Genomic DNA, 24,805 nt, shown 5'->3' on the forward strand with positions numbered 1-24,805 from the left:
ACACACACACACACACACACACACACACACACACACACACACACACACACACGCCCCTCTACAGAGTCCATCTACATATACATCTCTCAGGTGTGTTAATGTCTTGGAAGAACCACTTGGCCTCTCGATTCTTCAGCAGTTTTCTATTAGTGACCCTTTGCTTTTCCTCCCCCTCCCTGTTCGTCCCTCTCTTCCTTCCCCTTGTAGTCTTTCTTTCCCTCTGCTGGGAAGAATAACGAGCAGTAAGATTTATGCCCTCGTGTGACCATCTCACAGCAAGGAGAAAGTTGGTACAGAAGCCAAAGAGGACTGCTTGTACAATGTAGACTTAAGGGAGGTCAGCTTAGCTTAGTGGAGGGATGGATTTTGATCAGCACAGGATAATGTTGTCCTTACCTTTAGACTGGAAGGCAGTAAAATGCCAAGGAAATGCAAAGGCAGTGAGCTATTGAAATGATCTAGGAGAGATGTCAGTGATGTCCCCTTTAAGGGACATAGTAGCTACTATACATAGTGCTTGGATGCAGAGTGCCATGTTTAAGACATGGTATTTCTTTCTGTTGCAATGAGTTGGGAGGCATTCTCCACAGATCGGCACGTGCGGCAGAGAGGAAGCTGGATTGTGACTTACTATCAGAGGGCCGTGGTTGAAGGGCAGAAGCTGTAGCCTAGGGTTAGAGCCCTGGTCAGGATGTGTGAGTCCCTGGGTTTCATTTGCCAAAAAAGTCTGTTTGAAATTTTGAATTCTGAATATATGTAATGAAGTGCATAAACTCACATCGTTGATGCTTTGATAATGAGTTCAAGATAATATTGTTTTCTTAGAGTCATCAAATTCAATAATTGATTTAAACTGGAAATAAGTATTTCTTGAAAAAAAAAAAACCTAAGAGAATGCTATTCACTAAATTGGGTGGTAGCTTATGGAAGTTATAAGAATTTAGTTCTTTGAAACATTCTTTGTTTAAGTGTCTGAAGTACTTTTAAAATAAAATCGAATGTACTATGTTTAGAAATGTTGGTTAAAAGTCTAGAGGTAGTATAACAGTTTGTTAACGAGGTAAAATGTTAACCAAAACCCTTCTTAAAAGTTATTGCTGTGATTGGATAGATTTATGACCAGTTGGATTTATAAGCTAAAGATGAACAGGTTATAAGCTTCCAGCTTTAATAATTTAAACATTCATTTGCCCAAACAGGAATCTTTCCTGTATAGGAATACCAGAAAACTTTCCGTCTGTGTGTGCAACCTCTCACATGTGGCTTTCGATCACTTGGGGATCGTCATGTGAACTCTGATTCTTGTCATGTAAAAAATGACTCCTCTATTGCTCAAGTCCTTGTCAATTTCTAATGCTGGGTACACAAAATTCATAACCACAGTTTTCATTTTTCCCCATCCTGCATCCTAAACCTAACTTCCTTTTTTGTCAAAACCTCAACATAGATACCACCTTCGTCTTAATTTAGTCATTATAAGGGCTACCCTGACCTGTTAGACTCTGCTGGGAAACAGCATTTTCAAATTAGCAATGTGCAACATTTTTAAAAATCTGATGCCCCTTCTATTTCTAAAGGTGTAGGCAGGATGCCAAGATGATCCCTTGTCCCAAAGGAGCAAAGAGCTATTTTTGGATCTCATTGGTAGAGAGGGCTACATGGAGGGCTGGACAGGGTCAGGTGTGATGTGAGCCAGCTCTGTGGTACACCACCGTCTCTTGCAAGAAGAGAGCAAAGTGGAATCGCTTGATTTCATTCTTCTCTTCTGTATTTTATTGGCAGTTACTAGAAACCACAGGGCATGCGTGCCCATGGATGCAGTCTGCGGAGGCCAGCCTCACAGCTCTGAAGAAGGGTAGAGACTGGTTGGGGACCTGAAAGCCAGTGTCCAGGGAAGCCCACAGTGGGCTGTACTCCCTGGAACATGCTCTAACTGGGGGGTCTCCAGCCGTGTGCTCATTTGTTTGTTTGTTGTTGTGTTCTTCTGCCCTTTTACTGTGGAAGATTCTGGTTGAATTCTTTTCTCCCCACTGCTTGTGGTGCCCTCTGTTTATTCAGTGCCCCTGGCAACACATTGGGGCGCCATTGGTTTGCTTTCCGAAGACAAACCTTCTTCGGAAATGTTAAATACTTAGGAATCGTGTTAAAACTGAAAGGTGCAAATATTTTAAATAGAGTGAGTTAATAGCAGCTGGTCTTTTAATATGGTGTACTTGGGCTTTTTGTTTGTTTGTTTGTTTTTGTTTTTGTTTAAGTCTTTTGAATTCCCATTGACTTAAGTAAAATAAATAGTGGGTTCTGTGGGTTCTCTTTCTGTAGGTCTTTGAAAGTCACCATTCAGTCAGACATCTGGCTGTCTGACTGATACATGTGTCATGTGTCAGGGCTAGAGTGTATCCAAGTATTCAGGGCTCTTTGTGATCTTCCTCCCCATTTTTGTTGTTGGATACAATATATATGTGTGCACACACGTGGGCATAACAGTACACATGCCCTTGTATTTCAATACGGAGGCCAGAGGTAAGCTTACGTTGTCTTTTATTGCTCCTTCCATTCAAAAAATTTTAATAGATGTGTGTGTGTGTGTGTGTGTGTGTGTGTGTGTGTAGGAGTGTGTGTGTGTATGAGTGTGTTGCTTACATGTATATCTGTCTTTCTTCTATATACCCGGTTCTTGCAGAGGGCATCAGATCCCATGGAACAGGAATTAGGGAGGGTTGTGAGCCACCACATGGATGCTGGGAACAGATTCCCAGCCCTCTGCAAGAGCAGCAAAGTTCTCTTAACTACCAAGCCTGTAGCGTTCCCGACCGGCTTGAACTAATAGAGATCTACCTGCCTCTGTCTCTCCAGTGCTGGGGTTAAAGGAATGGGCCACCCTGCTTGGGCCTCTTTCTTCATTTTTGTGGTTTGATATATGCTAGATCCTCTCCATATATTTTTATATACTTTTAGTGATGAATATTTTTCATTTTGCAAACCCTGTCTCTTATTGTCCATAAATAATTTTAAGGATCTTTCCCCCCAAACTTACTTTAGCTATACAAATGCTATCAATTCTAAGGTCAAAGAATCATAAATATATCATTTCTCATGGAAGCTATGGGATGTATTTAGAATGGGACCATAATTTTTTTATACATAATATTATAAATTGTTTCCAAACAGTCATCAAATGAGGCATAATATATTTTTTAAAGCATGCCTTTATCTAATGCAGCAATTTTCAACCTTTCTAATGCTGGGACACTTTAATATAGTTCCTTATGTTGTGGTGACCCCTGCTCATAAAATTATTTCATTGCTACTTCATAACTGCAGTTTTGCTATTGCTATGAATTGTAATGTAAATATCTGATTTGCAAGATATGTGATATGTGAATCCCAAAGGGGTTGCCACCCACAGGGGTTGCCCTAACCATTTTCCTTCCTTTTCCTTTGCCCTAACACTTTGTCCCTTTAATATGACAGTTCACTGCAGGTTTTCAAATCTTCTTCTTTTGGGAAAGCTAAGTTTGCTAGCCAGAGACAGTGTTTGATTTCTCCCTATTCGGTGTTAGCTGTCAATGCAATTGTTCTGGTTTCCCGCATGTTCAAGATAAGCAGTTTTAACAGTCACTTCATGATTATGGTGCTCTTTGCAAATTGGAAAGGAGAAACTTGAAGGATTCAGTATTCCATACTAGCTAGATAAATATCTGGAAAGCCAGAATGGATTTATTTAAAGGAAATAAATAACTGTGTGCATGCATACATGCATAGACACCCGGTCCCATATCCTTAAGGAGTTTAAAAGGTTTATATGTTTCTAGTAGCCCAGAAGTAGCCTAGAAGTAGCCCAGACTACCCCTCCGTGCCTTTGTTTTTTGGTTGAGAAAAAATAGGTGCTACCCAGGTCTCAGTGTGTTCCTGGTCTCATTTTGCCTCCTGTCAGATATGAAAGTCAAGACCAAGCAACCCAAGTATCAAATGATAACATGTATCAAGAGGAATAAGGAGAGGGGAGAGAGAAGGCAAAGGACAGGAAGGCTGAGTGAGAAGACAAAACCCATTTGCCCAGCAAATCCCAGCTCGTGCTTTGCTCTCTCGCCTGTATCCCAGCTGGTTGGCCTTCCCCCTCAGGAGACTGCTGTTTTCTGTCGGAATGTCTGTGGAAGTGGAACATAAACAAATCTTGTTCTAATTTGTATCTATAAAGTCAGCTCTCTGATGGACCATAGACCTCTGGGTCCTTCTTTTCATTGCTACTTTTTACATTTTTTTCCTCAACTCCATGGCAGTCAGGGCCTGAGCTTAGCCAATTGGATGGTCTCTGGCTGGAGCTTTGAGTTATGCTGTGTCTGTGGGAGAGCTGAGCTTGGGTCAGCAGGCAATCAGGCTTAGGTAGGCAAACTAGCAGTGACCATCGGGGCGTCTTGGTTCTTGGCATCTGTGAGTCTTTTTACTCATTCTCTGAATTACCAGGCTCCTAGTATAGCATTCTTACATCCTTTGCAATCAGAAAAGAATACTCATATCTGCTAGTTTCCTGCTAGTGTGCTCATATCTGCTAGTTTCCTGCTAGTGTGCTCATATCTGCTAGTTTCCTATTTAGTGTGAGAACTCCTTTGATAGAGTGCATGCTTAGACAGCACCCTGCAGATATCTTGAAAGATATTTTACCTGAATGTCTTGATACCTTCATCAGTCTGCAGAAGATTCTCCTACCATCTGTAAGGCATGCGTGCTTATATGACTTATAGTCCTTTTTAGTGAATAAAGTACTAAAAAACAGTTATGACATGAATGTAAGTCCATATGCTTCCTTTCACCTTTTTGAGGTGTGAACAGATTATTATTATTTTTTTTTTATTGGTCTCCAGTTTTGGTAAGTGATTTGTGGGTGCTGAAGAAATTCTGTTGCTATCTCACAGGTGACTTCAGTTGTCTGCCTTCATCTGTGCTCAGCTTCCGCGCGTGATGTTTGATCGTAATGAAAAGTGCCTCTTTAATAAAACACACCTTTAAATAACTCAGATTAATTCCAGCTTTTTAAAGTGAGAAGATGTCTCGACCCACCCCTGCTGCCAGCCCAGCTGTGGATCTGAGATATCCAGCTGTGCCCTCTCTGCCTTTTTCATCACCAATAACAGACTTTGCGATCAGAATCTGTCTGGCACGTGTGCTGATGTGTGAGGAGGGATAATATCTCCCTCGCTGTATTGGCTCCTCCGCACTAGACCATAGTAAACATTTGTCTTTGTCAGCAGCTAAAGCAGTGTGCTTCAAGACCGAGTGTGACTCTGCCCTTAGCCTTTTGTGTGGGTCTTCCTATTGAGTGACTTACTGTCCAATAACCAATTTAATATTAGGATAGACTAGTATGTTTAAAACTTGTCGTTTGAGTTTTCCCTTTCTTAGACAAGAAAAAAAAATTCTGTGCTCTCATTATATTAATACTATATAATAAATAATTTTAATTGATCTTACTATAGCAAACCAGAAGGACTGAATGCTTTGTTATTAGTCACCATTGGTTTTTGGTGTTTATCAGCTCTTTGATCAAATGGATGAATAAATGAACCCTAAACATGAATTATGCTTAATTATATATCATGAAAAGAATCACAAAAGTCAATGCTCTTTAGGAAAACCATGGTCTAAGTAAAAAATAAAAAGACAAAGCAAAATGTCATTATAATAATGATACTACCTATTAATTGTTATATACTATGTTTTCATTTGGCAAATAATACCTTGTGCACTACTCCAAGTAATCCTGAGAGGTGGTCTGGTTTTCTAGATCAGGCGATGGCCATCAGTGAAATAACTCATCCTGGTGGCTCTGGGGTGCTCTCTGTTTCAGGCATATCTGACATGCACCTAATCAAAGTGGTACACTTACTGCGGCACACCCGACACACGGCCAGTTGGATGCTGGGTCAGACATCCCGTTCCGAAGTTGAGCTAGTATGTTCATGCAGCTGCTCAGAATCCAGTATGGGAAGATGACCAGCAAGCCCACATAGCAGAATGGGAGCGCTGTGCTAGTAGAAGGGGAAAGAAGCCAAAGAAGATCATTCATATTAGACTGGGGAGCACAGAAGTTCTAGGAGATAGGAATGTCGAGCTGAACTTTGAACACTGCAGAGAAAGATGGTAGGCTTCTTAGATGACATGTAACAAGTAACCGAATATGTGGTTTCCATTGGGTCTGAGTATATAGTGGGAAAAATAACAGTATAAAGAATTGTTATGGTATGTTGTGTGTGTGGTTTTTGTTGTTATTGTTGTATCAAATCCTGTTTTAGATGATTTACAGGCATCTCATGGAACCAGAAATAACAGCTAAGGCCAAATTAAAAAAAAAAAGAGCTTTGTCTGCTTATAGAGAGAATTTGCATTACCCTCGCATATACAGATGGTTACAAGAATATTTGTCATGAGAATGGTTATATGTGTTTTAGAGAGATGGGAGAGAGTGATGCTTGAGGTGGTGACATCAGCGGGACACCATAACTGTCCTGAGGACAGTGGTAATGTTCTGACCAAAAGACCTAAGGAAGTAAGTGGCAGAGGTGGGTGGCAGAGGTGGACAGCTGTATAGGAATCGGAGACCCTGGAGTATGTGGGAGTGAGTCCAACAACTTAAGCAAAAGAATAGATTTTCCTGTTAAGGACTGCAAGATGAAAAGAGGTTAGAATTTGTTTTCTCCTTGGGCATTGCAGGCTGCTCAGTCTGAAGTTTCGTGGCGTTAAGAGGGGAAAGAGCATACTTTGTTAAGTTCCTTCCTAGTAGCTTTTGGTGACCCTTCAGTTCATCTGAAGGACGGAGACCGGGGAACTGGTTTTCTTTAAATGTTCTCAAGACCTGACTCATTCCAAATACGTAAAACATAGAAAGCCTTAACATGCTTTTTGTATTTTCAAGTCCTGTTGAGAAACATTCTGTTCACATAATGGTGGTGGGGGCGGGGTGTATAAAATGTATTAGTGTTTCACTTTTAACTAAATTTGTGTTTCTTCACTCCTTAGGGGGAAAAAAAATCGTCTATGTCCTAAAGCTGATGTGGGCGAAGCCCTGATAGGGAGATGTTTTTGAGAGCAAATGAAGCTTGAGTTCTGTTACAGACAACCATGTCTAGGGATTGCTTTGTTGGTTTTAGTGAATAATTCTGCCGTTATGAAAGTTTATACTTAAAAATCAGATTTCCTATCCAACTATTACAAGATTAAAAATCCTATATTAATAATAAGCACGTATTTTCAATTTAGCTTCCTTTTTGAATCTCCTGGTTTCCTTCTTTTTGACTCTGATCTCTCTGATCTGTAAATCGTGTGACAGATCTCCAAGTCTGGATAACCAGGAGTGTATGAGAATCCTGCATTGGTCTCTTTAAACCTACTTGTCCTGTACATGCCCTAACGTTGAAAACCCCACTTTCAGTTAATCTTGAAACCCCCGTATCAGGCCTGGTGAATACTCCTGATCAAGGATGGCTGACTGATGCTCAGACTGGGAGCCACGTGGGCCCCTGCTCTGCAGGTCTGGCTCAGTGCGGCAGCACTCTCTTCCATTCAGAGCCTCAGATGTCTGCCCCTCTGCAAAGCCGTGAGGCCAGTGTCTATAGCTGCTAAGCATGAAATCCCCTGCTTCTGTTTGTTTCTTTTGTTGCCACGAGTTAATAGGGACAGAGACAGGAGACAGACCAGAACAAAGCACAAATAATGGAGTATTTCACCCCAAAAAAGGAATGTGGGTTGAGAAATACAAAGAGTACTGCAAAGACAGACTTAGTGTCCCGAGGCACTGTGATATATCTGCCAGCAGCCCCAGCCCTGGGACAATTCTGGACCAGATCCTTCATCTGTGAACTCCCTGCCTACATGGCCCAAAGGTTTGACCCATGTTCTATGAAAACAGTTTATTGTTTTTCTCACTAGGGCTTTAAAGGGAGGTGGGATTTTTTTTTTTCACCTCAAAAAGTGGATTGCTCTTGCCAGGCAGAAGTCTTCTGGGCTGTCAGGCGGTCAAGGGCCACCCTGATTAGTATTTTATTGCACCTGGTGTGGTTTGATCTTACACTCTCCTCCCAAGTTTGCAAGAACGCAGGGGCTTCCACGACTGTGGGACGTGTTTGACATTTCCTTGTCTTACAGGTAGAGATTGGCTTAAAGAAGGGATGTTCCTTCTCCAGCGTTGTCTTGTGAATACATTTCTGTGAGATCTGGCTTCCTAATGGATTTTCCCTCCCACAACTCCCTCAATAAGATTCATTTGTTTTTCTTATTAGCTTACTTTATGAAGAAAAATGTATAGATGCATATACATATATATGCATACATTTATATATGTATGTACATATACTATATAAATTATACACATACATATATATATTTATACATATGTATATTTTAAGGACTAAATAATGTATATTTAAAGGACTATCCCAGTAAAGATTTTTTTCCCACATTTCTGTCTGTAGAATCAGGAATCTATGTCCCGCATGGGCTTCTCTTCAAATAAGTAGTGTTCTTTCCAAGGACAAAAGGGGGTTAAATGAAAGAAGTGAATTGGCCAAGCCTCCTTGCTTTTTCTGCTACCTATTTTAGAGGGTTAGTGTAACAGGCACAGGAAAAGATAGGCACCAGAAAAGGGGCATCAACATAGCATCGTTGTATCCTTGCTTGGAATAAAAGGCACATTGTGAGAAAGCTGCACATCATGGTTCAGTCAAGGAATGAGCCTCTTCTCTAGGACTCTCTGACCTCTTCTAAACAACTGAACCATTCCACTTACGATGTTCTGGTCCCTGGGTCTGGGTGTAGCAGTTCCCAATGCATAAGGACGTGAGCCAGGAGTCTGGAGGAGCCGAACAGCTCATGCCCCAGCCCTGACGCTTACCTGGGAACATTATCTTACCTAGGTTGCCCTTAAGAGTGACTCTGAAGTTACTCTTCCGTGATGCACTCCCAGATGTGAGGGACTGAGATTTCCAGAGGCTCCAGAAATTTCCAGACCCTCCAGAAACAGTTCTGGAGCTAAACTGATGGGAATCCTGTCCCTGGTAGACAAGCCAGCTCATCTCTTTAAACCTCAATTTTCTGGCCCTGAAGTCAGAATTATTGAATTAATACTCCAAGATGACTTGCACTTAGTGCTCAGCAGTACCAGCCACCTCCTTTCTCCTCCTTTGTGACTTATGTGGGCGCCCAGCCATCCTGATCCTGATGTCTCTCTTCTGCAGAACTTAAGCGGTTCAGACACATCCTTCTACACATTTGGAATTGCTTTGTATTTTGTATTGAGTTACATTTTCAAAAGGCAGACTCACATTTGATTATTGTGAGCATTTATGAAGCCCCGAGTTCCATCTCCAGCACTGTTAATAAAATGAAGGGGAAAAAAAAAACCCCACCACCACCGCCACCAAAGACAACAGTTTTAGAAATTAAATGTCCCTCCACGGGCAGCAGGCATGCACCATGCATATATATATAAAATGTTTAATTTTTAGAAAGAAAAAACAAAGGTAAATAACATCCTCTTGACTCTCTCTCATTTTTGAGGCCAGGCTCTGTGAGACACAGGTGTAGACCGAGAGGAGAGCTTTCTCGTAAGGTACGGCCTTTGACTCCAAGATGTCTCATGAATCAAACAAGCATTTCCTGCGTGCTGTGCTTAGCTCTGCCCTTATATTTAAAAAAGACAGAAAATGCAAGGCTATCTGTTACAGAAGCCATCAGGCTTTTCATCTGGTGAGGCCCCATATTTCAAGAAGGAAGAAACACCCTGGCTTGGGCAGTGTATGTGTGGGTGCGGGGGAAGACCTGAAGCCGACTGAAGAAAACTTTCCAGCAACTAGAGAGCTTCAATCGGATTGGAATCGTGCACAGAATAAAATCTTGTATTCATGGTGGAAAACAGAGCATTGATTGAAACACATGCCATGTCCCACAAGGCTGGGAATTTCATGCCACAGGATGGTAGGGAATCCTGGCAGGGCAGGGGCTGGATGCCAGAGCAGGGCTTTTCAGCAAGCCAGCCTCTCATCCAGAAATATGTGGTGCCAGGACAATTCTCTGGCTGTTTGGATGCCCGGCCACCTTCAGAATCTATAAAAGTTTAACTTTTAGAAAACCACCAATGAAACCAAAAATAGAACTATCCTTGGGTCTGAGCGCATATATGTATCAACTGGTAAATTCAATCGGGAACACACATACACACACACACATACACACACACACATACACACATACGAGTCTTACCTGCAGCGCTGGCACCAAGGAATGAGGAGGAGGCTGAAGATGTGCCTTCCCAACAGTACTTTAAACGGGCTCAGCCAGTAGACAGGGAAGGGAAGACCAAGATCATAGTGTAAGATGCCAAATGTTTGCACTATATGAAGGACTACTGTTAGGATAGCTGGGGTCCTCAAGGGCCAATAAAGTCCATAGCCACATGCCAAATGAGGACTTTGCAGCGCTGGTTCATTATGCAGATACTCAACAAGTACCTACTGTGTTCACGGCATGGCTGCATCTGCCAACTGTCTAACACTGTTCCCAACAAAAATGGGCAAAGCTTAAGACCCCGAGGATCTTAACTGTAGGACTGGCTACCGGGCTGGCTACCAGACTTTTATCCAAAGCCCCGCTTTTACCCTTCAAGTTTTATTTGTTCTCAAATAATTTATTCTCAATACACATGACCTCCTTCCTCCTTTCACAAAAAGGAACAAGTAATAATTGACCCCGTGGAAAAAGGCTAGAATAGTCTAGGCATGGGAGACGGTGATGGTGGTACCCCCTGAGAGTGGAATTACGATTCAGACTGGTCTGTTCCTTGTTTCCTGCAGCCCAGGACCCTGGATTTTGTGTGCAGAACCTGGATTGAGAGCTGGGGTGGGGTTGGAAATATGAGGGGCTGCGCTGTGCTGATAGAAGGGGCTCCAAGCTGGGCTGTGTGTTGGGCTGCCAGACCCTTGCCCAGAGAAGCTAACCGGCAGCCAAGATACCTTAGGAAAATGAGCATCAGGGCGAGCAGTTATTTGTCCATCCGGCGCCTCTCTGAGGAGCATAAAGCATTGAACTCATGCCTCCTAACATCCTCCCGAAGAAAGGAAGTGGCCGATAGTGTTAAATGTTACTGGTTAATCACGGGGAAGCTGAAGCACGGATAGGTTTATGGGCTCGAGCAGAGTCACACAATGCCGCAGTGTCTGGCCTGGGAATGGAGCCCGAGTTTGCCACTCGCTGTCAGGACTGCCGACAGCATTGTGTCTGGCATTGTACAGCCATGAAAGGGGCTTACTCTTAACAATGCGAGGGCTGCTGTAGGAGACAAACCCAGTGACCTTTGGTACAGTATAGTCTAGAGGCCAAAGTGAGTAATTTTAAGTAAATTGACTATAAGATCCAAAGCTTCATTAGGTTTTAAAACAAGAAACAAATGAAAACCCTGTACAGTTTTGGGAGCCGACTTAACAAAGCACGAACATTCCTCCCAGCTTTGAAATGGCACATACTTAAAAGTTCTCTGGTGTTGGCTCAAAATATAACACTTTCTCTGTTAACCATGACACTTGTTTTCAATACATATGTAATCCTAGGTTTCTGAGATATGTTTCAAATATATATATATATATATATATATATATATATATTGGTAAGTACTACCAGTCCAGTACCACTACTCTTCCACAGTGCTGAATTTGCCTAGTCTGAGTTCGGAAGAAGGAGGAGGTTTTTTTCTATCATTCAGATTTAGTTTGGGTTCCGTCGGAGCAGTTGGGGGACTACAGAGCTGGGGAATTCTGGACAGTGGTGGGGTGAGCCCAGGGCAGTGTCGTGCTGGGTGACTTTGCAGGCTGTGTGACCCAGCCATGGGATGGAGCTGACACTGTGGGGAAGAATGGAAGAGAGAAGAGAGGAGAATACTATTGTTCAGTTGTCTTCTGTCAGCGTCGGAGGCTCCTCGACAGGAATCAAAAGATGACATAGATTTTGGTGGGCTTGGGTATAAAGTTGCTGTGTTTTGGATTTTAAAGAGAGCATCGAGATGAAATTGCATAACTTTGGGCAAAATCTGCCTGCCTGCCTGCCTGCCTGCCTGTCTCTATCTGTCTGTCTGTCTGTCTGTCTGTCTGTCTGTCTGTCTGTCTACCTACCTATCTAGTACGTGTGCATGCCACAGCATCTCTGTAGAGGTCAGAAGATAGATAACTCGTGGGAGTCAGCTCCCACTTCTACCACATGGGGATGAACTGAGGTCCTTCAGCTTGGTGGCCAGCATCTTTACACCTTGAGCCATCCTGCCAGCCTCACACACTTCATGTTTGTATTTAGGATTTATGGTAATTTGGTTCACATAGTGGGGCCAGTCCCCCTGCCCTCCAGAAGCTCCACGGGAAGAGCTGAGTGAGCCGAGGGCTAGTTTCTAGAGAAATATAGTCCTTCCTTTTTTCCCCCAAACAAAGATCAAAGTAGCAAGTCATAGCTGTCTAGTGCTGTCTGTCATAGCTGAACATAGAAGACCCCTCTTAATGTAAACAACAGCTAGCCAGTGGCCACTTTCAAGTAGATCTTATAATATATGTGTATTTACACACACACACACACACACACACACACACACACACACACACACACACATATATATGCTCATGCAGAGATATGTCTAGTCACGAGGAGTCTAAGGGACAAGGAAGAGTTGCAGACAGTGTGACCCAGCCTTCATGTGAGTCCAGAAGTGACATGGTGGCATAGAGAAGGCTGTTGACTGTTGTGGTCATTAATTTTGTAGGAGGCGGCATAGTGGGACACAAGTAAAGGCCAAGGAAGGGCGACAGTGATGCCACTGTAGGGTGGACAGCCATAGGCAGCAGCCTGAAATCATTAGGACTCCTCAGACTTAAAAAGAAGAGGAAGTGTGATTAGAGTTTAATAAATCCATGTAGAATATGGGTCATAAAATTCTCTACCAGAACTCAGCAAAAACCTCTTAAAAACTGAGGGAAAAATGAACTTGGGGTAAAAAGAACCTCCAGTGTACTAAGAAAGTAGATTTTGTACTTTGGGGGGACTTGGCTAACTTCTGGTGTTGAAGTGTAAAAGCCAAGGGTTTCTCTTACTTGGACACTTTCCTGTTAAACACAGGGGCCCAGAGACCAAGCATCCTCTTAGCCCTCGTGCTTTCTCTTCTCCTTTTAAGGTAAAACTTAAATATCTATCATTCATTCTCCATCCAACTGTGACTTATTGAGGGTAGCTTCTTTGTCCTGTCCCCTCCAGGCACTGGGGATGTGACACAGCATCAGACACATGTGCCTGCCACAGTCTGGTAGGGAATAGGAAACTGTAATCGTCAGTCTGATCATCCGTATGATGAATTTGCAGACATGGCATGAGAGCTTGACATCAGTTGCTCACACAGTCTGCTCCCAGGAAAGGGTGGTTAAGCTAAAACCAAAGAGCTGTTGGCAAAGCCAGCCGTACAGAAGAGGGAACAGCATAGGCAAACTTCTCAGGTGATAGATGCTCCGTAAGGCTTGGAAACAGTGGTGGACGTGAGGCTGGCTGTGTGGACTGCGACTTGTCTGGATGTGTTTCTATACCACGATTAGAGGTGACGACCGCGCGTCAGGAGACATCACTGAGGAAAGATAAGCATATAGGGTGGATTTTGTTGTCATGAACAGCCACAGTAGGTGCTGTAGAGAACAGAGGGCAAGGATAAATATTCCTGGAAGCAGTGGGAGAGTGGTGGTGTCTAAGTGACCACAACCTAAGAGGGGAGACTCCAGTAGACTCCAGAGCAGCAACTCTCAACCCGTGGGTCATGACTCCCAGAGGGCTCACATAGCAGACATCCTCCACATGAGGCATTTACATTGCGATTCATAACAGTAGCAAAATGATAGTTGTGAAATAGCAATGGTAATAATTTTATGGTTGTGGGTCACCACAACATGAACATCTTTATATTAAAGGGGTGCAGCCTTAGAAAGGTTGAGAGGGTCACATTTCAGGGGTCACACGGACTAGACTTGATCACATGTTAGAAATGAGGGAGAGGAATAATCAGGCCTGATTGTGAGAGTGTGGTAGCCCATAGTGCTTAATCTGAAAGGAGCCGCCACGTTTTATAGGTCTTTTTTTCTCTATGGGCTCAGACAATCAAATTAGGAGTTTTCCTCTCTTTTTACTTGTATTTTTAGTCTCTTATGAGTCAATGTTCGTATCAAATGAGTATTGGGAATATTGAAGGTTCTGCAAAGTGGTGCGTAGTCAACATCTGAGCTGGATTTGAGATGAATTGACATATCAAACATCTCATGAACGATAGCCTATAACTACAGACCCTTGTCTTTCCTCATGAAGACCAAGTAGGTTTGCGTGGCGCGGAAACCGTATGGTAGTTCATAGAACCCCAAGGTCAGTTAACCTTAAACCCAAGTTAGCAAAGGCCAAGGAGGGCGTGGATTCTTTTGTGATTTAAGATTCTTCTTCTTTTGAAGTGACATCGAAACAAGCTCAGAGGCACATGACTCCTGTGTGCCCTGGCTTCAATGCCTAGTCCCAGATCACAGTCCAGAACTTGACCGGAGCCTTAGGGTTCACTGGTTAGGGCGCTTCCATGTTTGCTTTCTCACACGCCCCACGGGCTGGAGGTGGAGGGTATAAGAGACTTAGACTTTTTCTGAGCCAGTTAATTGCAGATTTCAAGACCCTTCACCTGCAAGTACTTCGGCATGTGTTTTCTCAGAACAACGACTTTTTTCCTTACATAATGACAGCACAGTTATTTAATTCAGGAAATTTAACCTTATGCAACACTGTTATCTAATGTGCAGTCTATATTCAGTCCTCACTATTGTCCCAATAATGTCACTTATGGCACTTTTCTTCCTCCCAGTTCAGGATCTAATCTAAGATGCATCGCAGTTCATATTATGTCTTTCTATTCTTCACGAGGAGTGGCTCCTTAGTCTGCGACTTTTTGAGACAGTGGCATTTTAGAAAACAGACTAGGAATTATACAGGATGCTTCTGAGATTGGCTTTCTATATCTTCCTCACGGGTAGGTTCAAAGGATGTGCAGTACGGGGGTGCTGTTAGAACCCCATGCCACACCTAGCATGGTGGCGGCATAGACAGGTCTCATGACTGATGTGTGACACTCTCAGGAATGTTGACTACTTTAACACAGTGGTATGGCCCAGGTGTCTCTACCTGAAGCTCTCACAGTCCTGCTTAAATTTGATGGGGGCTACTTAGTGAACATCTTTATATTTTTATAGTTGCTTTAACTTTTACTGAGGCTTGCCTCCATCTCTTTCTCTTGGCAGTGTTTTCGAGCGCTTTGCTGCAAGGGACCACCACCTGCGCGCCCTGAATATGACTTGGTTTGCATAGGCCTCACGGGCTCCGGGAAGACCAGTCTGTTGTCTAAGCTCTGCAGCGAAAGCCCGGAGAACGTTGTGTCGACCACAGGTGGGTGTTGTCTTGAGCATCTGTCTCTATGTCCTCCTCGTCTCCAGGGTAGCCAGCATCAGCCTAGGCTGTTTATGTGGCCTCTACTCCCCCAATGAGTCCATAACTTCGTGCTTCCGTAGCACACCCATTTCAGGTTTAAATCCTCCGCCTCCTTTTCTGGAAAAAAAAAAAAATTAGCAGGGAATGTCCTGCCTCGTCCTCTCTGTTCTTTTCAGCGACACAAAATAAATCAAGCTCAGAAAAATACTCAAAGCCCTAACCCTGGGGTCTGGGGAGTTGTAGCCTTGAGCTTCTGAGTGCTGTCCTCCTTGCAATGCAGCTGACATTTGTTGGTCACGTGCTTGCTCCACAGCACTACTGATGCACACTGAACTTCATCTCACCATTTGTCACGTAACGATAGTTTGAACCCTTTTTACCACGTTTTATGACTTGAAAAGAAGTCAGTCAAAAATACAGGGGTTTAGAAAAAAATGTTTTTTTGAGATTGATTTACTTTTATTTCTACATGTCATATTTTACCTGAATATATGTCTGTGCCAGAAAGGGCACAGATCCCCTGGGACTAGACTTAGGTATTTGTTAGTAGTCATGTGGGTTCTGGGAATCGAACCCAGGTCCTCTTTACTCTTCTGACAATGAGACAGAAAAGAAGAGTGTGTGTTCACTACAATCATGGCAGAATGGTTGTAGTTGAAGAAAAGGGCAACTGAGGTAGAATTACCCATCAGAAAAAGCAAGGCAAAGCATTTTCTGGGGAAGATAAAAACGTAGCTCTTTCAGCCCAGCTTTTGAACACTTGCCATGTGATGTTGTTATAAATGACCCCAGTGGTACAGACATGTAGCCCACTGATCACAAAGACGTTTAAGCTCACATCTAAGATTTATAGAAAAGCCACTTGCTGTGCAGAGGTGGGATGCATAGTAAAGTTTTCCCCATTGAAGCTGATCAGTAAGCTGGGCTAGGAAGTAAGGACAAGAGATTGGGGTAGAGGAAGAAAGAAAAAGCGTAGTTATGGGAACTTGGGAGTGTACATCAGGGTAAGGCCTCTTAGAGCCATGGTTCTGCATGGCTGTCTGTGTTTCATGGTATGTCACACAGCCAATAATAAGAGAAATGCTGAGTCTGGGCAAGCCTTTTTACAGAATTCAGAAGTTTTAGCTTCATCTGTAGTGTACTGAGATCTCAGAGTCTTGTAAGCAAGGAAACGACATACTCAGATATCCATTTGAGAAGGATGAGGCTTGCCTTGAATTGGGGCATGAACCTGGATGATGATGGTGATGGTGATGGTGGTGGTGGTGGTGGTGGTGGTGGTGGTGGTGGTGGTGGTGGTGCATTTGATGTGCACTTGATATGCACTTGAAGGCCTTAAGCGAGAGCAACGTTTGAGGGAATTGGCTTGGCCTGGGAGGAAGAAGGAAAGAGACGCCAGCAGTGACTCAATTCCTGGCTCAGCTGATGGTGGGTGAGGAAATCACTCACTAGGGTTTCTTAAGTAGGAAAACTGTTGGTGATCAGGAATGTCACATCAGTTCAGCTCAGGTTTAGAGAAAGCTAAGGGGAACATATAGACCCTTTTAGATCTTAAGGGTCAACGATTAAAAAGATGATTGGTTTATAAAAAAAAGTATATGTGTATATGCCTCGAGTAAGGGGGTGGTGGTGAGAGTAGGTGTCAGTAAGTACTGGTGACTCTGCAGAGCTCCGGAGGGGCCTCCTTTTCCTGGAGACAGCACTGAATCCTCCCTCCTCCCTCACTTGGCTCCATGGTCCTCCTTCAGCGCCTATCAACTGCTTCATTCCCATGCCTGCCTCCCCTGCCAGCTTGTCCTGAGCTACTAAGGGCAGACAGCACATCTTACCTGGTGTTCTGTAAACAGGCACAGCGTCTGGACTTAGGTGTAGACATTTGTTGAATAAATAAGCAAGTGATACCAAATTTGATCTCTATAGTGTTTTCACCTACCTTATCCTCTGTGAGCTTCATAATATCTTCTTTCATAAGTAAGAACCATTAATTTTAACTCTGCTTTTAAATCACCCGAGCAAGGTACAGTGATCTGTTCATTTTCACATAGCTAGGCACGGAGGAAGCATACCAAGTCTGGTTTTCAGATGAAGTTCGGGGATACTTAAGACTTCAGATTTCTGATGGTTGTCTCTAAAGAAGTCTGTCTTTTGAGTGATGTGCTGTGAAGTTATATAAACACCATTAGAGTTATAAACTCCTTTCAGGCAAAGTAGCATCCAAATTAAGTGTCAGAACAACAAAACGTACCATTTCCCTCACCTGTCAGGCATCATGGGGAACTGTGTGCAGAAGAGCAGGGCTGAGTAACAACGGAAAATTTACCTGTAAATGGTTTCGTAATTTATTAGTAAATTCTAACGTGTTTTACATTTGCATCTGTTCAATTTTTAAGGATTTTTTTTTTTGTTTTCCTTCTACTGGAATTAATCATAACACTTCTGTTAGCTGGTTTTCTAATGACTTAGATAGCAAGTTGGCTAACGTTTTGGATCTCAAAATTCTGTGAGTTGCAGCTGTCTTGAGCTTGGCACAGGGTCTCTCTGGAGGCCTCTTTAGAGGTCCTTGCCATCCTTTTAACATAGCTAGGCACAGAGGTAGGATACCAAGGGGTATGCTGGGTTTAGAAGATAACATTTCCAGTGGTAAAGTTGTTCACATTTGATTGTTTATGACATGCCAGGTCCTAGGTCAGATACTGTGATACTGTGTTGTGCTGTGCGATGTGTGTTGTCCTTGATGGTTACATGTGATTTCTAGCCTAAGAGATCAAAAAAAGGCTTCCTAGAAAATTGCCTCACTAGATGGTTAAGATCCTAAGCCATGACTAATGGGCAAGGGTATTTGGGATCTGAAACAAGCGATTCAGAGAAAAGTCCATGGTACAGCAATGTAGGTTTTGGTGTCAGGTCTAGAATGTGGAGAAGCTGTTGGGAGATACCTGTAGCATGGAGAGATGAGCCAATAGAGACAATAATTGTGGGGATGGTGAGTTAGGAGCACATGAAATCAATAGTGCAGTCAAATGGCAGTCATATTGACTGATGAAAAAAGATTTTTTTTTTTTAAGATTTATTTATTTTATGTAGGTGAGTACACTGTCTCTGTCTTCAGACACACCAGATCCCATTACAGATGGTTGTGAGCCACCATGTGGTTACTGGGAATTGAACTCAGGACCTCTGGAGAAACTATCAGTGCTGAGCCATCTCTCCAGCCCAGAAAAAGAAAATTTAATTATGACTCAAGTTTCTAACTTGGTGTTTAGGGAAAAGTAGTAAAAAAGAAGTAGAGAAACCATGCCAGGTAATTTTAAAGAAAAAGAAAAAAAAATGGCAAGAGTGTTTGGGACATCCTTTTTTTTTTTTTTTTTTTTTTTTGGTATTGGTAGGACATCTAGCAGTGTTTCAGATGCTGAAGTAAAAGGTTAGAAAAAAATGTAGAACAGCCAGTAGAGACTTGAGATACGACTAAAATGTGGGTTTGAAACAATGGATAGACGGCAAAGAGTGGTGCTAAGCATCAACTGTATTTTTATTCATCCATTACATATTTATTGAGTGTTTTATTGTGTCTGCCACTGAGCTAGATTGTAGCACAGCATCAGTTAATAAGTCAGACATGCATTCCCCCCCCCACCCGTGAGCTTATATTCCTGCACCTGTTAAGGATTCTTTTTTTTTTTTTTTTTTCTTTTCGAGACAGGGTTTCTCTGTGTAGCCCTGGCTGTCCTGGAGCTCACTTTGTAGACCAGGCTGGTAGAAACATAAAACCGAGAGCTAACCTTGCGGACCACAAACACATAGCAGACAGATGAAGCACAAAATGTTAAGAGTTTTTTTTTTTTTTCTNAACTCAGAAATCCGCCTGCCTCTTCCTCCCAAGTGCTGGGATTAAAGGCGTGCGCCACCAACGCCTGGCCTGTTAAGGATTCTTAATCCAGGCAATTCTATATAATATGATGCAAGTCAGGTACAGCCAAGAAATCAAAAACAAACAAACAAATAACAAATAAACAAACAAAAACCCCAACAACAACAAAAGAGTCAAGTCAAAAGTCTGAAAAAAAGGGCCCGAGTTATAAAAGCAGTATGATAAATAATGATACTTGTGGAAGAGTTCTGGTAGATTATTAAGCTAGATCCTGCCTAGAGAAATGAGGAAGTCATGTTTAAGAAATGGCAAAGAGTTATACAGACTAATCATTACTTCTTGGTTCTTCATAAGGTTCTGTAGAAACCATTTTTTTTTTTCAGGACACATAAAAAAGAGAAGGTGCTGTGGACCTTTGTCTCAATAAGGACAGTGACCACGCTAGTAGATGTGTGTAGGCACGGTCATCTGAGAGTGAAGGAGAGTCTGAAGGGGTTCGGGGGAGGGGGGGATAGAAAGAACATCTCTACCTCCAGAGCACTAGCATTAAAGGTGTGTGCCACCACAGCGAGGCCCCAGTGTCAGACAGTGTAGACATCAGAGCAAGGGGTACTGTGGAGAACAGTGAAGGTTGTTGAATAGTGGCAAAGAGACCTGCGTGCTTATGGTCCTAACGGAGGTCCTCAAAGTACACAACTCAGAAAACAGGAGACAAATCCAGAGTTTAGATGAGAAGTTTCCCTTCTACCAATTGAACGTTATAGGCTGGCAGTTGGTCTAGAGATGGTAGACTTGAACAATGCTGTCCACCCACATGGCCCAGTTAACTCCACCCAACCATAGAAGACATCCATTCTTCCCAAGTGCCTTTGAACATGGACTAAATTAAATAATTATCAACTATAATTCATAAAGCATATGTCAGTTAGTTTATATGGACTCCTAACCTAAATATATTTTCAAATTGTAACAGGCATATTCAACCCAGCCTTTAAACATTGGCATCTACAAAATTCATGCCAATGGAGTTGATTGAGGATGTCCTCCTACACACACCACATAATACGCAAACACACACACACACACACACACACACACACACACACACAAATCCTACATAGTTTTGTGTAAGTTTGGGCTATGCATGCTCCCCAGACTGTGGGTTGGATAGGCCCATCATTTTCTTGTGATTGAACCAAAAATCATTAACAAAAAATCCTTAGGGCAGTTTCCAAATATTTGAAAACTAAATTGTTTCTAGCTAATCTATTAATTGAGAACTCACAAGAGAAAAATCTAACCCATATGCACCAAATGATGACATTTCAGGATTTGTGATATATCTCTTTAAAGCGGTACTTTTGGGGAAATTTATAGGACTGAATCTTGATATTAGAAAAGAAGGGGCTTGGTATTAGAAGGAGAGAGGCTCAGAGGTTAAGAGCACTTGCTATTGCAGAGATTCTGGGTTCACTTCACAGCACCCACATGGTGCCTCCAGTTCCAGGAGAGCCAACACCTTCTTCTAGCCCCAGGCACATGTGGTATACAGACAGACATGCAAGTGAAACTCACAAACACATAAATAGATCTTAAAAGAAAAAGATAAGAAAAGATGAAAAGAAGGGCCGTGAATCAATGGGCTTAACTTCAAAGAGAAACTAAAATGAAATAATAGATTAAACTCTCAATAGAGAAGAAATAATAAAGATCAAAGTTAAAAAGCCACTTAAGCTAAATAATAATAGAAATGGTTAATGACACCAGACACTTGATTATCTATTTTGAAAAGATAAACACAATTGATATGGCTTTGCTACAGTGATCAGAAGAAATTTAGAAAGTGATAAAATTGCCAATACCTTGCAAATGACAGAATGTTTAATACACATGATTTAACTATTAACATTAGCTTTCTGCCAGTGGGTTTGATCGTTAGGATGAAGTGCACATTCTTTGAAATGACAAACCCTCCAGTCATACTCAAGACATAGAGAATCCTGATGTGTCTTTGTCTCCAGAAGAAACTGAAATTATAGCTAAGAAAACTCTAGGTTGGCATCATTTATGGATCTTGCTAAACATTTTGCAGGGTAGGCAGAAAGGGGAAAATGTTACTTTTGTATATTTTCTGGAAATTTGAAGAGGAGTGAAAACTGAACATTTCCTTTATACGACTAGCACTAATCTGATACTAAAACCAGATAATCCAACGATATACACTTTAAGGGGATGTGAGTAGGGGGCTATAACCAAGTTACCTCTACACTCAGAAAGCAGAGATGATTTTACATGAAAACTTCAGTCTGGAGCAAGGCTCAGTAGTCAAGTCTTTAATTTAAAAATTAAGAAATCACTGATGAGATTTAAGATTTCCAACATTGATTTCTGATGAAAAATTCTCAACATAGTAAGAAATAGAAATAACAGGTCTAATACAGGCCCAACTGGGACTTTGTCATAAATAACTAATATAAAATGAACTATATGTTTAAGGCAATTCCTCGAAACATTTTTTATAAGTAAAACTTTTAAAGCATTGTAAGTGCCCTAAAGCGAGGGAGCTTGTTAAATAAAACTTAGAACTTCAATTGAAATGGTTTAGATCAGAATATATATTGTCTTCTTTTGAAGAAAATGAAAAAATTAAATTTACATTCAGTTTTAAAAATTAAATTATAGAAACATATGCATTTGAATATAAACTGGGGAAGAATATATAAAAATAATAATAATGGACTCTTGTTGATGTGGTATGGAGAAACTTTATTGTTCTAAATTATTTCTCTGTTTTATAACATTTTTGAAAATATAAATCAAATTAAGGTGAAGTAATTGTTTTCAGCAATTAAGAAGAGGGTCTTTGTTAAGCCTGGGTTTCTTCAGAACTGATAGCAACCCCTACAGAAGGGCAGGTCCACCCAGTTTCAGCAAAGCAAGCATGCCTGCTTTTTTCTTCCAGGAAGAAAGGGAATCCAAATTTTATTGGATCGTTAACTTCAACAATCTTTCAGCTTTGACATAATTTTAAAAAGATACTTAAATTGTCAAAACTCATCGGGCCAAGAAATCCTCCAGAGAAGCAGGAGCTGTTGGAAGAGAGAGAAGCTGGGCAGCTTCTCCCGAGGTCTAAAGGGCGAGTTCTGTCTGAGGCAGCACCTTGCCTCGGAGGCTACTAGGGGCTTGTTGATAAGAACAGTTGTTAAGCTGTAGACTATTTACTTTGCCTTTCGTTTTTGAACCAAAAGAATGGAATCAAAAGGCTTAGAACAATGTATCGATATCACTGAGAGAAAAATAAAGTACTTTGAATTGAAAAGATGTTGAAAATCTCTCTCAGGAGATCTACACGTATATACGTTTATGTTTCTGCTCTTGAAAAATTGTCAGTGGACAAAGGTCATGACAGTCTGAAGGAAAGACAGAAAAAGTGCCCAAGAAGTTGAGGGAAGTGTTTAAAATAACTTCAGTATTAGCTGCACATGAGTTAACTAGAGAAGCAAGCAAAAACAGTAAATTTTGGTATCTGCTAAAGGATTGTGCTTTACAAATGCCAGTAGATTAAATTTCCTTTTATGATGTTGAAATCCCATTGAGAAGAATTTTGCTGGATTTTTGTCCAAACATCACAAAACTGTCATGACATAAATAATGCTTTTGGTCCTGGTTGAGACCACCAGATCTCTGGAATGCCTTCCCCTCGGCCCGTCGGTTCTGTAGAGAGATCCAGGAATTCCAGAAGCCCCGTCAAGTATGCAAGTGCGTTTGTGCAGGCTTGGGGGGAAGGGGGAAGACGAGGACCTGGAGGCCCAAGTAAAACATTGATGCATTACACGTGAAGGATAAAATTAGCCTGACCGTCCTTTCCAGACTTAAGTTTGTTACAATTCCAGGAATGCTTTCCTTTTACAAAACTTTCAAATCCATCTCCCCTGTATTACAGGTTTTGTTAGATTTAAGGATTGCAAAACATTGACTGAGAGGCTATGCAAACAATTATTTCCCCAGAGAGCTAGCAAGTCATATATTTATTAAAATTTGTGGGGTTAAATCTTAGGGGAGGTTTCAGTCTTAGTAACGTAGCTTAGGTAGGCCAGGAAAAAATGAGCGGCTGACTCAGGCTCCAGCCATCCTGCTATTTGAATGGTGCCCAGGGAGACCTACCCTCGAGGTCTCCAGCCAGATTCTAGAGGCCATTAAGAATTGACTCAGCTGTTGCTATTATTTCCTCCTTCTTGTCTTCTTTTTCTTTCTTTCTTTCTTTTTTTTTTTTAAATAAATAATGGCATCCTAATCTTAGAGGGAACCATAAGGAGCTACTCTGCTCGTTTGATAGCTGAGAATCCAAACCCAAATCCATATGAAAATATGGCCATGAGTTTGAGCTCTTAGGGAGTGTCTTGTCACATCAGCACAGACACAGAGGGGCAGTCAGAGGGCTCAGGACCTGAAGAAGCAGGAGGGGTTCATGCTGTTCGGGCCTAGTCAGTTGGCAGTCACCACTTCCTTCCCCAGGTTCCAGGTCTTATTAAATAATGTCTAGCAAGAAGGTCTTTCTAAACTCATGCTATTATTTTTGTTCCAGTAATAAGTAAAATAGCAATGTTGGGAAGACCTGAAAGAAAATTAATTTGGGTTGCTCATGTCAAATTATTTATAGACACAAAGGAAAATAAATGTGTGGGCCTATTAGTCACACGTGTTGCTCAGCCAGAGCCAACAGCTTTAGTTCAATAGGAAGCACATTAGTGTGAAGCCACCTGCTCACTGGTGCATGCAGGAGTCGCCAAGATATCGCACGGCTCTGGTGACAAGACCTGGGTTCAAGTATTCATGTAGCACTTGGCTTGGGATTTCTTCTTGGGAGAGTATACTAATGGTACCATTGAGGCTTGCTACAACAGGTAGAAATCTTTAGCAACATTGGAATCTGAAGGGACATGCATATAAAAACAAAACAAAACAAAACAATAAAACCATACCATCACAGAAGGACTTCTCTGCTAAAATTGAGCAGCTAGTAATGGGTAGAACCAAGATTTGGACCCAGACTTATTTCTCTATGGTCCTTGCTTTCATTTCTTAAATCTTTGGAGAGAACTTTGTGATGGTTTGACTTTTTTTTTAAAAAAAAAAAAAAAAAAAAAAAAAAAAAAACTCTACTAAATATTAACTCTTTACTCCTTCCAACCCACTGTAAATAGAAATAACATATAGTGTGTTTCTTCTTTTCTCCTTGGTTGGACTTATATGAACTGAAAATGTTATTTTACCCTTTTAGTTTAGTCTATTTAGATTAACCAAAATAGAGACACATTGTTTCTCTTCTCTTCTCTTCTCTTCTCTTCTCTTCTCTTCTCTTCTCTTCTCTTCTCTTCTCTTCTCTTCTCCCTCTCCCTCTCCCTCTCCCTCTCCCTC

At 41.8% G+C, this 24,805-nt stretch overlaps 1 protein-coding gene across 1 annotated transcript in view; it reads left to right on the forward strand.

The window, feature by feature from the left end:
• Arl15 (ADP ribosylation factor like GTPase 15) overlaps nucleotides 1–24,805 on the forward strand; it is a 361,560-nt gene that overhangs the window by 110,515 nt on the left and 226,240 nt on the right. Inside the window, exon 2 of the mRNA XM_021208556.2 lies at nucleotides 15,333–15,477. Coding sequence (XP_021064215.1) covers nucleotides 15,333–15,477 — 145 coding nt within the window. The remainder of the gene's footprint in view (nucleotides 1–15,332; nucleotides 15,478–24,805) is intronic.

Source organism: Mus pahari, chromosome 11 (assembly GCF_900095145.1).
Source record: "Mus pahari chromosome 11, PAHARI_EIJ_v1.1, whole genome shotgun sequence".
Lineage (NCBI taxonomy): Eukaryota > Metazoa > Chordata > Mammalia > Rodentia > Muridae > Mus > Mus pahari.